The sequence below is a fragment of the Gambusia affinis genome, linkage group LG18, assembly GCF_019740435.1.
Source record: "Gambusia affinis linkage group LG18, SWU_Gaff_1.0, whole genome shotgun sequence".
NCBI classification, from domain to species: domain Eukaryota; kingdom Metazoa; phylum Chordata; class Actinopteri; order Cyprinodontiformes; family Poeciliidae; genus Gambusia; species Gambusia affinis.
The window spans coordinates 1,942,078-1,955,671 of NC_057885.1; the positions used below are offsets into that span (position 1 = coordinate 1,942,078).

Sequence of the window (13,594 nt, forward strand, 5' to 3'; positions counted from 1 at the left end):
ACACAAAAAATCTACTTTCATGTGGACATTTGAATTATTCAAAGCAATGTACCTACCGCTTTGAAAGCAGTGTGTGGTGTCAGGTCACCATTAGCAGAAAAGGGAAGCACCATAGACTGCTTCCCTTTTCTGTTCAGTGCATTTGGCTGCTGCTCTGCAAAACAACACAAAGCTTGTAAAGCAGGGGTGCCCAAAGTCGGTCCTTGAGGGCTGGCATCCTGCAAGGTTTCGTTCTCTCCCTGGTTTAGAACTAAAATGTGCAGGATGCCGGCCCTCGAGGACCGACTTTGGGCACCCCTGTTGTAAAGGGTTCTGTGAAGCCACTGACAATCCTGTAATTCTCTTATCACTCAGTTTTGAAAGGAAGATGTTATACAATCAAGTTCTTCTTAGGAAAATAAGTAGATCCTGGTAGGAGTTTGAGTCCACCTCACAACTGGTTTGGTAAGTCTGTCTGGATCTATTTCAAACAGGAGTAAACCCTCTCCGGTGTTTCTGCACACTATTGGACTGAAAAAAAGAATCCAATAGTGTGCTTCTGAAGTCAGATGTTCCTCAACAGCACGAAATTGTTAATATCCTCTAACCATGCTGGATGTCAACATTTTAGGTTTGACTTAATTTAAACTGCTGAAGTCAACTTGAACCTGTCATATTACTGAGGGTTAAAGAAGTGGACAACAATCACTTTCTTTTAATGAAGAAACACCTGCCCCCAGAGCTACTATTGCTGCCTGAAGAAATGCCTCGCTCCATCAGAGACAACAAATTAGAGAACAGGTCTGAAACTCCAGTCCTGGAGGGCTGGTGTCCTTCAACTTTTAGATGTGCCTCTGCTGCACCACCTGAATAGAATAATTAGGTCATTAAGGCTCTGGAGATCTGATCTGCACAAGGAGGAGGAAATTAAGACATTTCAATCCAGTGTTTTGTAGACTTTGTTTGTACCTGTAGCACATCAAAAAACTGCGGGACACTGGCCCTTAAGGACTGGAGTTTGACACCAGCCAGGAGGAGGGCCTTAGAGTTGCCAATGACTCTCATATACTCGCTGCTCAGTGTGATAGGAGCAAAGAAACAACTTCCAGTTACAGGCAAACTGGTTATCTGCTGTCATTGGTGGTCATGCTAACTTGCCAAAGCATTCATGGCAGACTTTGGTGTGGTGAACCAGCTGTGGCGTAGTAGAGAGGAGGCTGTGATTGGCACATACACGAGGGTGACTGACAGTGCTCAGACCCTCCTAGAGGCTCTAATTGGTTGTTTCTGATGGAATATTTCTGTATATTTCTGTAGGTAGCACTAAATGGCAGCTATTAGTGGTGGGTCTCCCATAAAACAGCATTTAGCTGCATTTTAAAGACATTATTATTATGATTCTGCTTAGCAGATTTGTTTGCAATGTTTTGTTCATGTGTTTTTTTGTTAAATAAAAAATTAAGTTTGATGAAAATATACAAATGTGAGAATGCCTGCTTCCATAACAGAACAAACATGTAAAAAGCATACAGTTTCTCACAAAAACCATTAAATGCAAAAGGATTCATTAACATACTGAGTTTTCATATTTACTTAGTATGTTAAGTAAATAACATACTAAATAAGTCTCATCAGCTAAAATATGAGACTGCTGATATTAATAAATTAACAGCCACTTAGTAGCAGAAAGAGCCAACTCTTCTTTGGGAGCCAGTTCTCTGGGAAGGGCCAAACTTCCCATCACTAATAGCTATGCAGACCCTGCATAAAAAGGGTCTGACATAAAAAATACTATTTGCCATCAATGGTACAAGCACAAGAAAAATAAAATAAACAAACAATGGTTATTTGTATGATTTATTCAAAACAACTTAAATGATACTATTTAATGAAACACATAATAGGATTTTTACAGCAGCAACACTGTGCTGCTGTATTGCAGCATAATGTATTGCATAATGTATTGTCCTCCTTCTCAAGTACTTCATAATTAAAAGCATGTCTAAATAATGCATGCGAGTCCCTCTTTAGTCAACCCTGAGTACATCACTAAGTAAGATAAAGTAGCCTGATGCTAACATTCACATACTGCTTAAACATTAATGGATTCAGTGAAGAGGCAGAAACAAAGTCTGTTTCAATTAAGCTTTCTCTCAGTCACACAATTATTGACACAGATGTTTTTTTGAGGTAGAAACATCGCTTCACCATCAGCTATAGACCTGATGAATCCCTATGACTATCTGCTATAGTCAGGAAAAGTAGAGCTAACCTGATATGTGTCAGCGTAACACAGTGGCGTATACTGGCTTGTTTTCTAACACCTCGTTTCCAAGTGTTTATCACTCAATAACTCCAGATGCTCTGACTCTTACTGAATGAATTGAAATATTAGAACAGTATTGTAAACTTTGTCAATTTAGCTAGCACTTTGGTGCTCTTAGTAGAATCCTTTACAGGAGTTTGAATTTTCCAGACCACAAAGTCAAATTGTGTTCTGACTTTGTGTTCTACAATGGACAATCCACTCTAGAAAGTATAACTGACAAAGGAGCTGGCAATCCTTTCTACACTAAGCGTGTTTCCATCAATGTTTTTTTTATGCGTATTTTGAAGTATTGAATTAGAACAGGTTGATGGAAACGACAAAATTCAAAATAGCTTCCTCAAAAACTCTTCATGTTTGCTTGAGGTGGCTTTTGGCTTTTCTGAAAAGAGTTGATGCACAAAAGTGCAGATTGAAATGCATTTGCCGAATAAGTTCTGGTGGTGAACTTTCACATCCACTAGTAGGTATGTCTGTGCCTTATACCTGTGCAAAGCTCTGAAATTTTCCAAATCTCCAGCTCAAAGAGGGGACCTAGAGTAGCTGGTGAGAGTCACTCCAAGCGACTGGTGGATCGCTCCCATCCACCGGTGAGTCATTGACTCTAGTAAAAATAAAGTCATTGACTCTCACTTCATCGAGGTTTGACGTGAGAAATTTCTAACTTCAAACCTCCATATCGGAGGGGAGGACTCTCCATTTTTCTGACATGTAGAGTCCATACCAGTTTGCAACCACTAGATCTTGTTTATTACGTTTACCCAGCAGCAACAATTGATTAAATTAGTCTGGTTGATTCACTTCTAACTACAAGATGGAAACACAGAATTCATATTTTACATTGCTTTTTTGCTTGTTTGTTTTTTTGCAACATTTCAAATGTTCATTTAGTATTTGAAACATAATTATTGTCAGCTAGCATGGCTTCCAACATAAGTGAATAAAATTATTGCTGGAACTAATAAGCTTGATTATCAATCATATACAAACTTAGCAGCCTGCTGGGAAACACTATGGTGGATGGGAGACACTTTGGGCCATTATTGCCACCTTGTGTTGTTGAAGCAGTTTTACTGCCAGGTTGATATTCTGACTCTTAAGATGTTCAAACAATCCACATGTCTTTTATACAAATACAAAAACAAGGTATAAAACCTTTTTTCTCAGCTTTGCAGAAGCTTTAAAGTGCTTTATAACATATTTTTGGAAAACTATCAGCATCCACTTCTCATTTTCTCATGTGCAAGTGACTGTAAGTAAATGTGCAGAATATAATTTCTATGTTTAAACCAACATCAATCAACTATATTGTAAGACATTATTAACATGATACATTAATAAGAATTAGCTATAATGTTGCATCTGTGAAGATATAGCAGAAAACACATCTTTAACCATGCAGACAGTTCTGTTGTCAGGTTGTGTTTTGTGAGAGAATGGAATGGATCCAAATTTCACTTTCTGTGTTACTGAGTATTCTTGAATGCATGGCAGGATTACAGGATTAATGGAGAACTTTCCAAGCCATCAGATTTTTTCAGATGGCAGAACATGGAATTTACTACACAGAAGCAGCCATGCAGTCAAAGAACACATCAGAAAAAATATAACTTGTTTTCTGTTGTATTTCTATTCTGTAAATAGTCCGTTTTTAAATGTTAATGCAAGGCTTTGTTTTATTCAGAAGAACCATGGTAGCTGTTAGCTTCCAGAGCTAACTCGACACATTTGCTCTTTTTCCAGCTTCATCATCAACACAAACTGATGCAATTTAAAACCAATCCTAAACTGGGCATTATTGCGATAAATTAAAACTGTTTAATGTCTGAAAACCAGATTAACTCAGGCAGAACGTGACCTTCCAGTAGAGGAACAAGGCCTAACTTGTTTCATTGCAGTTCCATAAAGGTGCCTTCAGTGTGAGCTAAAATGAGGTTAACATTCTATTTTCCTAAAATCACAGCCTCAGATCATGCCAGTGTCCTTTGCAGACCATGGAAGTAAAAATCAGCCCGAAAATACAAGTCAGGCCAGTAAAAAACACGTCCACTCATTATGTCTGAGCTACAGTATCAAGACATAAAAACTGATGACGTGTGCTGTCTTTAAAATACATTGTTAAAATGACAAAGTGTGGTTCTGTGGAGAGAATATCACTAGTTACTGTTTTACCTGCAGTAGTTAACTTCTTAACTGACTTCAGCTGGGATAAAAACAAAGATTAGCCATTGTGTGGATTCCTACCATTGTAAAACAGCGGCAGAAAATTTCATGCTAATGCTACATTTGCAATGGAGGTTAATTTACATAGGAATGTAGAATTATTTACAATAAAGGCCATAATACCCTACAACCTATAACAGAAAGAAACTTGTTTTGCAAAATGGAATGTAAAGTTGAATGTGATTTAATAGCGTCTTGCAATGGGAAAATTGTGTGTTTGATTCCAGGTTCCTACTGCCACATATTGATGTACTTTAACCCCTACAAGTGCTTACCGATCTATATAACTATGAATGACTGTGACAATGTAAAGGTAAATGTGATTATAGTGCAGGGGTGGGCAACTCCAGGCCTCGAGAGCCGGTCTCCTGCAACTTTTAGATGTATCTCTACTTCAACACACCGGAGTCAAATAATGAGGTCATTAGTAGGACTCTGGAGAACCTGACTGCACTGAGGAGGTGATTCAGCTTTTGGATTCAAGTGTGTTGGACCAGGGAGACATCTAAGAGTTGCAGGACACTGACCCTCCAGGACCAGGAATGCCCACCCCTGTTATAGTGTAAAGCAGGGGTGCCCAAAGTCGGTCCTCGAGGGCCGGCATCCTGCATGTTTTATTCTCTCTCTGGTGGTATTAACGACCTTCTCAGCATGTCAGTGTTCTTGTTAGGCCTCCAATGAGCCATCATTGGATCCAGGTGTGTTAAACCAGGGAGAGAACTAAACATGCAAGATGCCAGCCCTCGAGGACCGACTTTGGTCCTCAAGGGCCAAAGTCCTGGTGTAAAGTGCTTTAAATCAGAGGTGTCAAACTCCAGTCCTCAAGGGCTGGTGTCCTGCAACTTTTAGATGTGCCTGTGCTGTACTACACCTGAATAGAATAATGAGGTTATGAGCACTGGAGAACTTCTCTACACAAGGAATAATTAAACCGTTTCATTCCAGTGTTTTGTACCTGTGGGACATCTAAAAACTGCAGGACAAGCGACCCTTGAGGACTGGAGTCTGACAGCTGTGCTTTAAGTCATCACTATTACTAGATCAATGTCCAATTATCATAAGGAGCTGAAATATTTTCACATTTGTTTTTGCACACCAGATTACTGTTTGTCTAATCAGATAGCCTCCTCACATTCTTTTTTTTTCTGGGAATGCCATTGTTAAAGACTGGGACCTCCACAATGTGTGTTGTAAAAAAAAAAAATTCTTTGGAACTAACTGTCTAATAAAGAGATGACTGCAAAATAACGTTGAACCACCATGAGATCTTAACCTCTGCAGATGTTCTACAGTGTTTTGGTCCAGACTCCAATTTGGTCCAGACCCAATCTTTTCAATGAAAGCTCAATAAAGAAAACATCTACTGCATCTAACCATTGATCAATTCTCCAGAAAACCTCCCTCAGGAGGTACAATTCCTGTACACCAAACTATCCCTTCAGATTTTAGCAAATGAAGGACAGCAAATGCAGCCATTTCCAGCAACATATTCTAAACTAAAGATTGCTCTCCATTCAAAGGCAAGAAAAAGTTCAGAGAGCAGCTAACTCTCCAAGTAAAACACAACCTTAGCTTCATTCTTAAAAACCTAAAAGACTGGTAGATAAGTAAAAGAGAAGAAGATGCCAGGACAAAGATACTGAGTGGTGTCTAAATATGATTAAAGGCTGGACACAACCCAAGCAGCAACTGCATCAAATGTACCATGAATGAGTTTCACATCTAAATAAGCTAGATAATAACCTAAATAACCTATCTACAGGACATCATAACATGCTTATCAAACAATTTTCATCTTTCAGATTCAAACATGAGCATGGCTTTTTTAAAAGAAGTCTGACTGGCTCCCTGAAAGTGCTTTATAGTAAGACTCATACAAAGTTTCAGCTGTTGAGCGGATGCCCTTAAAATCATGCAACTTCCTGCTGCAGGGCTAAGAAAGAGGAAATAAGGCTTCCTGTAGTAGCTAACCAAGGCCATAAAAGGAAATAACAAAGCAAGACAAAATGGGTCTCGTTAATTTGAAATCTGAGGAAAATCATATACACAGCAGAGAATGAAGTGGAAAAAAAAAAAAGTTGGACATGATGAGAACAATTGGGAGAAAAACCCATAATCTGTAACTAGAGATCTGCAGACTCAATCAAATATCAACATCTATTCACAAGTGTCCAGCCCACAGAGATAGCCATTATCCTCACTTTTTAGATATTCCATGAGGAAGCTGTTCACGGGGAAAAAAAGCTGACAAGGACTTTAAATATTCACTCAATAGGACAGCTTCCATGCAGCGAGCCCAGACATAAACTTCTCCCTATGAAAGCATCATAATGGGCCCAGATGGTCTCAGAATGCATGAGAGACTTTAAATCACATGGACAATAATGTTTTCCTGTGCAGTTCTTATGGCATGGCAGGGGTGCACCAATTGTAGTTTTATAGCTACAGTTGTAGCTATAAAACTTTAAAAAAAACCTGACCTGTCAATTCCAATTAAGGCCGATTGTCTGAAAAGTCACAAAATATAGCGACAAAGCCACTAAGCTGGCAAAAGTAGGGTGACTATTGTTAATTTTGCACAAGTAGAACTGACTTGTAAAACTGGAAATGGTTGATTTTCAGATCTTTGTGGAGTTAGATAAGATCGATTTTTCATGTTAGCAGATCACCGATCTCACCAAAATTAAGAAAATCTGACCTGATTTATTGGTGCACCCTTACCATTTAGGCATGTGCAAATCATCTTTCACAGTAATAAAGAAAGACATCCTTGGGTTAGTCGACTTTCATTTGTTTCTTTAGCTGGTCCCTTTGAGGGCCGTATATACAGTTTGCATGCCAGGAGAAACACGCAATGATTGAGACAATGGTAGTCTGTAGGAGGAGCATCACTCCGTAGGTAGAAGCAATGGTTGGTCCGGGTAAGCGGGAGAGCACGGTAGGGGGTAAGAGGAAATCAGGATTGAGCAGGATGGCTCTCACCTCAGCCTGGATCATGTGAAGTTCGTCAAGGATGGACAAAAATGTGCAGCAGTGGAACCACTGGTGGCTGTGGCCCCAGATATCAAATCGACCTGGGGCCAGCCTCTCTGGGAACTTGCTGATGTTGAACAGGGCCGACACCAGCAGCCAGAGAGAGTGGCGATAGAAGAAGTTGGACATGGTGGTGGAGGCAGCAAAGGAAGGCGTGGTGGTGGAGTAAGGCGATCTGGTGAGGACACGGTAGAAGACTGGTGTGGAGGAGATTAGGAATGGCAGTAGAAAAACCAGGGTCCGTATGATGTATCGATGCTCCCTCCACCTCTGACGAGTGTTACAGCAGGATAAAACACATATGATTGCTATAACACATGCACATGGCATGTAGTAGGTCTCAAAGAACAGGTTGAATTCCGGCATGGCATTAGGTGATAAAAACCCTTTATGCTTGTGGTTTAGGTCCAAATAGGAGCCATTCCTGCCCGCTTTCTCCACTATCCCTGCCCGAGGATGGATGTAGTAGTAGTACGCCAATGATGAGCCAACTGTGTAGGCACTGATTGTGCCATAATCAACGAAGAAGCAAACCTCCCTTACGACCAGAGACATTGAGTTCAGTAGGTGGGCCATGCTGCTGGCCAGGAGCAGACAAAACACCCCAATAAAGTAGTTCCACATTGGGTAAAAGAACGGGGCATCGGCATCAGGTGCACCATCCCAACTAAACATCTGTAGAAAGTAGTAAGCAAAAATGAAGATGGGTAGGAAGTGTGTCCAGAAGTTTCCTGTTTCATTGGTAGGCCTGAATGCCGACAACAAGCAGTCTCTCAGGCTGTAGTTTGGGAACCGGTAGCCTGACAGGATGAAGTTCTCTGTAACACGAGGAGGTACATCCTTGTCACTAAGCAGAGGCAACGGTTGACCACAGTTCAGAAACATGATGAGCTAAGAGTTCCTTTTTCCCAGAAAAAAGTAAAGAGGCAAAAAACCTTTATGCTGTACTGCTTGGCTGTTCTTGTTACTGCTGATCACAGCATGTCAGTTGATATAATCTGTTGATTATAAACTGATATGACATCCAAAGCCTGTCAAGGTTCTCAGTCCATCTCTTTTAGGATCACTGATTCCAGTATCCAGTCCAGGCCTCAAGAGTTCAAAGAAAATTCAAACAGCAGCGTAAGTATTAGCCCAGAGACAAAATGGCAAGGTGGGGTGTAATGTCCAGCATACACAGTCCTATAGATTGGTTCATTATCTCCCTTTTGGCTTTGTCCTTGACCACTCAGAACATAAAAGGTCAGAAAAGATCCAGCTTATGTAAAGCTTGTTGCTCTTATCTTGTTGCATAGGACTTCTACTTACGAGTTTTTTTATTTGTTGTTGTTGGGGTTTTTTTAATCAGGTGCTATGCATAGTTTTGCAGCAGCTGGTGAAGACAAAGGTTCCTTACTGCAGCACTGTCCTTCAAAGTTGAACAGCATGCCAGCAGCCGTCTGATGCAGTTATGTCCCAGAGATCCATCCATAGAGTTCTGCAAAATTTAGGTTAAACTGGCCATTAGCTCTAGATACTGCTTCTCCTTCTCATTGGTCCTTGGAATTATGTCTACATCCGACTTTTACTTCATTCAACCCACTTGTCATTGCAGCGCAGGGTGTTGCATGGGGAAATAAACGCATGGTTGCAGAAGAAGACGCAGTGTTCCGGTGAGCAGTCCTCTACGCCGCAGGGAACCTCCTGAAAGAGCCGTTTACACGGAGGAACACGGTGGTTAAAGCCCGGCGGGCAGCTGGCACGCTGTCTCTAGTGCAGTGCCTCGTGAGGTTGACGGCAGCCGGCATTTTACTGAAGATTTGACAGATACTAGCATCAAGTTTTAAAGGCGCAATGCGCTTCCTGGGAGATTTTCAAAATAAAACAATTACGCTGTGACGAAATACGTTCTAAAGGTCATGTTGCCCCAGGATACTGTAAAATGGTACTGTAGAATGGTAAAATGGTGCAAACGAATAACGTGTACGCCCTCCTGGCCCAAAGAATAATGCTAATTCCATAGTAAATTCCATAAAAGCTATGTTTTCTAATCAAGACATAAATATCCATCCACCCAGCCATTATCATATACGCTTGTCCCTAGTGGAGTCAGGAGGGGTCCTGGTGCCTATCTCCAGTGGTCAATGGGTAAGAGGCAGGATCACCCAGGACCGGCAACCTGTCACAGGGCAACACAGAAACAAACAGGACAAACAACCATGCGCACACACACTCACCTAAGGAGGATTCAGAGAAATCAGTCAATCAATCCAGGATACGTGCAGAGTGTACCATTAAGTTTGGGTGCATGTGTGTGTATGGGTGTGTGTGCGTGTGTGTGTGTGTATGTGTGTGTGTGTGTGTGTGTGTGTGTGTATGTGTGTGTGTGTGTGTGCGTGGGTGTGTGTGTGTGTGTGTATGCATGTGAGAGTGCAATGACATGTCCAGTCTCTAACAGTTTGTTTTCTGCTTTGTAGTTGGAATCACATACTTTCACTGACAGCTCTAAATAACAATTTGAAGATATGAAGCAAAAATTGAATAACTCACTCTTGGTTTTTCAATGTCTCAATAATCGGTTTAGAGCTGTGTAATGCATTTTGGGCTGACATATCCACCATATTTTTTCTTGTATAGTTTTTTAATCCCTAAAGGTTATTTAAGTATTTATTATTATTATTATTATTATTATTATTATTATTATTATTATTATTATTATTATTATTATTATTATTATTATTATTATTATTAACTTTTTTGTAAACGTTGATTTTGAAAGGAAATACTTGAGCTTCCGGTGTGGTGCTGGCACACTGAGTTCCTTGGGGCAACTCGATGGAGTCCCAAACTAATTCTTAAAGAATCTGATTATTCTGTTGTGTCTCCTTCCTGGACTAAACGAACTGTTCCGGCGATGTGTAGGAGGCCGACTGAACGTGACCATAGAGAAAACAGCACTAAACTCTCTCCGTAATCTGCTTAAAACGCTCGTTCCTCCTGCACCCATTAGGTAATCCCATTACTCAACCCCCTCCCAGACAGCTGCAGCAGAGCTCGCGCTCGGAGAAACGATTTGTGTTGTACGCAGTACTTCACCAATGGCAGCTTTTCTATGATTTGCGCCCAGGGCGCAATTAGATGAGAAACGTTTCAATTAAACTTGAATGATATTAATTAATTAATTGTGGAGAAAACAATTCTAAATTTGTTGCAGTTTACAATTTTCAGGAATTAATCAATTTAACACAAATCAATACTATTTTAATCTGTGCTCAGTTTATAGTAATTTGAGATTAACCTGAGTGGTCTGTATATTTTAATTTAGACACTAGCACAATTTAAATTCTCTGGAGCCCCTTTGGGCATGCTAGCTATTGATTTGCTGTTGTTATAAAATCCAGACATAAGATTGGGATGTTAAAGGTGGATGCAGTCAAAATGTAGCTAGAGTACAGATATGAAATACTGACTGGAAGGGGCCTGCTCCAATTAACCGTCATTGATTACACTGTTTTGTAAAAATATCCATACTCCTTGAATTTTTACAGCTTTGGATCATGTTGCATCCACAGACTATAATTCAATCTAACTGGTAACATATGGACACACTGGAACTCAAACGATCATGAAAGCCCACGTCTCTACTATTGTTCTGGATATATCCATTTGTGCCCATTGAGTTTTAAGTGCTGAATTGTAAAGTGCAGAAAAAATAATAATTTAAGAAGTGTGTTCCGCTGCATTCAACCTTTACTTTGTGAAATAGCTAGAATTAAAGCACAAGCTCAGTCCAACTGGTCTTGCTTTAACTAGATCACACATGCATGAATATGCTGCAAATCTCAGTCTGGGCATATGGTTAGAAAACCAAGCAGAGAGATGTTGGAGTTGGGATATGATGCTTGCCCATTGTGATGGATGGAAGAGATGCTTTGAATTTCGTCCTCGTCTTTGCTCTCTGCAACATGAAGCCTTACATTGAAATCTTCTGGAATTTGAAGTCACAGTTCAGCTATTATTTGGGATGCTGTTCCTAGATGTAAAAATAATACTTTGTTAACTTGGTTATGCATCATAATTGCATAGCATCCAAAACCAGGGGGAATAACTGACCAATCATGCAGTGGCTTAACCAAAAATGTATTAACTAAAGTCTAGAAAAACAACATATCAGAACTAATGTTGCAACCATGAATGGCGACATTCTAGTAAATATGAACTACTTTCTGCAGTTTGTCACAGAAGTCCACAGAAGTTTTTGATTAAGTGACGGAATGGGGAAAGGTCTAGGGGTATTGTTATGTCTCATTAGAGGGACACATAGTATTTGCAGTCTCTCTGCAGGGCTGGAAGCTGTCTCCTCCACCTACAGCCTGAATGTGAGAGTTAGCCAGATGTGTCCTGTTAAGATTAAAGGCTGCGTGACAATAAGTGTTAGTTAATCAAGTAAAATATATGGTATATGCTATACTTAGACAAGTTTTTATAGATTTGTTATGACCTCTGGCTTTAAACAGAATGCCTTCCTGATACACGGGGTGGAGGGGTCTACGGAGTGAAAATTGTCTTTAAATACCTGTGTGTGTGTAATACTGAATTCGTATGCCCGGAACACCTCGGGGGGGCAGGTCCTAGCCCAAGTGAAGAAATTACGAATACAAAATAAAAGTACACACACACATTTAAAATTTCTACAAACATTGAATTTTGACACAAACGTTTTAACTTCAACCTCACAAATCTGATAACTACGAATTCAGACCTTCTCCTACGCCTCCATATGTTAAGTAAGTATGCACGAGTCTCCTGATACACACAGACAAAACAGTATGGGGTTCCATTTGTGTCAAAAATAAGTAGAAGTCATATGAGTGACCCAGTGCATGACATGACAAACTGGTCCAGGTTGGGACTTGTGTAGCATCAATTCGCACCAAAACTTTAGAGTTACATGTATTCTTCTGATAACTCTGCAACATTGAGGCAGTGCAGTTTGTTAGAAACTATAGTTGAAGAGCCAAACATTTGATCTAGCAGGATTTTCATGTGCTTGTTCCTCTGTGACAATTCTCGTGCTCAGCATCTGCTTGGAAACACTTGTGTTTGGGGAAAGAGTGCATCAAAGCTGTGCAGACACAGAGCCAGGTCTTTAGAAACAGAGGACGGGGGAGAGAGAGAGGAGAGGTGGCTCACAAAGAATCCTGTGGAGGAAGGAACTGAGCTGCAGATAACAAAGAGCAAGGGGAGACGTTCCACAAAAGATTATAGAAAACTGCTTCTATCTGAATAAACCCTGTGGTGTGAAGCTGGCCTGAGTCAACAGGCCAAACAACAGGATAGCAATAGCCAAACTTAGAACATACAGGCCTTGTGTTGCACTCGTGGCCCAGACTCTACGTTTACGGGTGGTGCAGGTTGCACAGTTCCTCAATAACATGAAGCAGTCTGTTTTTACCTCTAGACAAAGAAATACTATATCATAAGCCATGCTAAAGTATTTGTACCTCCAGCACTTTTAACATTTTGTCCCATCATAAACACCAAACTTAAAGCGGCAATATGTAGCTTCCCAAAGATTTTCCGAGCCCCCCCTATAAGATTATAATAAAATCCCCCCCACACCCTCCCAAGAAAAGAAAAAAAAAAAAATCAACACATCGTTCAACCAGACATAAATCTATACACACATTTTGTTTTCAAACTCCACTGAAGTATATTTCACACTTCAGGTTGCAACAAAACACACTTCAAACCATCTTTACAGTGAAACACTTTGGGAACCACTAGGCTATGGAAAGAAGCTGGGGAACTTGATTTTTTCACACACATTATTATTATTATTTCACATTATTGCTTTGGCTTCTCTTATATTTTTACCAATGCCTGTCATGCAAGTCAAACAAGGTAGTCAAACAGCAGCTGGTCATGCCAGCTGATCTGTCAAGCAGCAGCATCTACTGTATATATTTTTCTCCTGAAGTTAGCGTCTTTATAGCCTCCTCTTGGCATTAATTAGTGAGACAGTTGGAGACAAATAAACAGAATGTACAAGTA

The 13,594-nt window shown here is 40.3% G+C and overlaps 1 protein-coding gene across 2 annotated transcripts; it reads right to left on the reverse strand.

The window, feature by feature from the left end:
* Window positions 1-7,298: 7,298 nt before the first annotated feature.
* paqr9 (progestin and adipoQ receptor family member 9) lies at window positions 7,299-9,884 on the reverse strand. Of its 2 annotated transcripts, none has more exons than XM_044097185.1 (2): window positions 9,778-9,884; window positions 7,299-9,244 (listed from the first exon to the last, which is right to left on the reverse strand). In XM_044097185.1, the coding sequence occupies exon 2, from the start codon at window positions 8,444-8,446 to the stop codon at window positions 7,304-7,306; it is 1,143 nt and encodes a 380-aa protein (XP_043953120.1). In that variant the 5' UTR covers window positions 8,447-9,244; window positions 9,778-9,884; the 3' UTR covers window positions 7,299-7,303. The 2 variants fall into 2 exon arrangements, with proteins under 2 accessions (XP_043953120.1, XP_043953121.1); XM_044097186.1 differs by lacking the exon at window positions 9,778-9,884 and having other exon boundaries at window positions 7,299-9,038; window positions 9,144-9,395.
* Between the last annotated feature and the right edge of the window lie 3,710 nt (window positions 9,885-13,594).

Coding starts and splice junctions, on each gene's coding strand:
- paqr9 (XM_044097185.1), bottom strand. CDS start 8,446: ATGTTTCTGAACTGTGGTCAACCGTTGCCTCTGCTTAGTGACAAGGAT.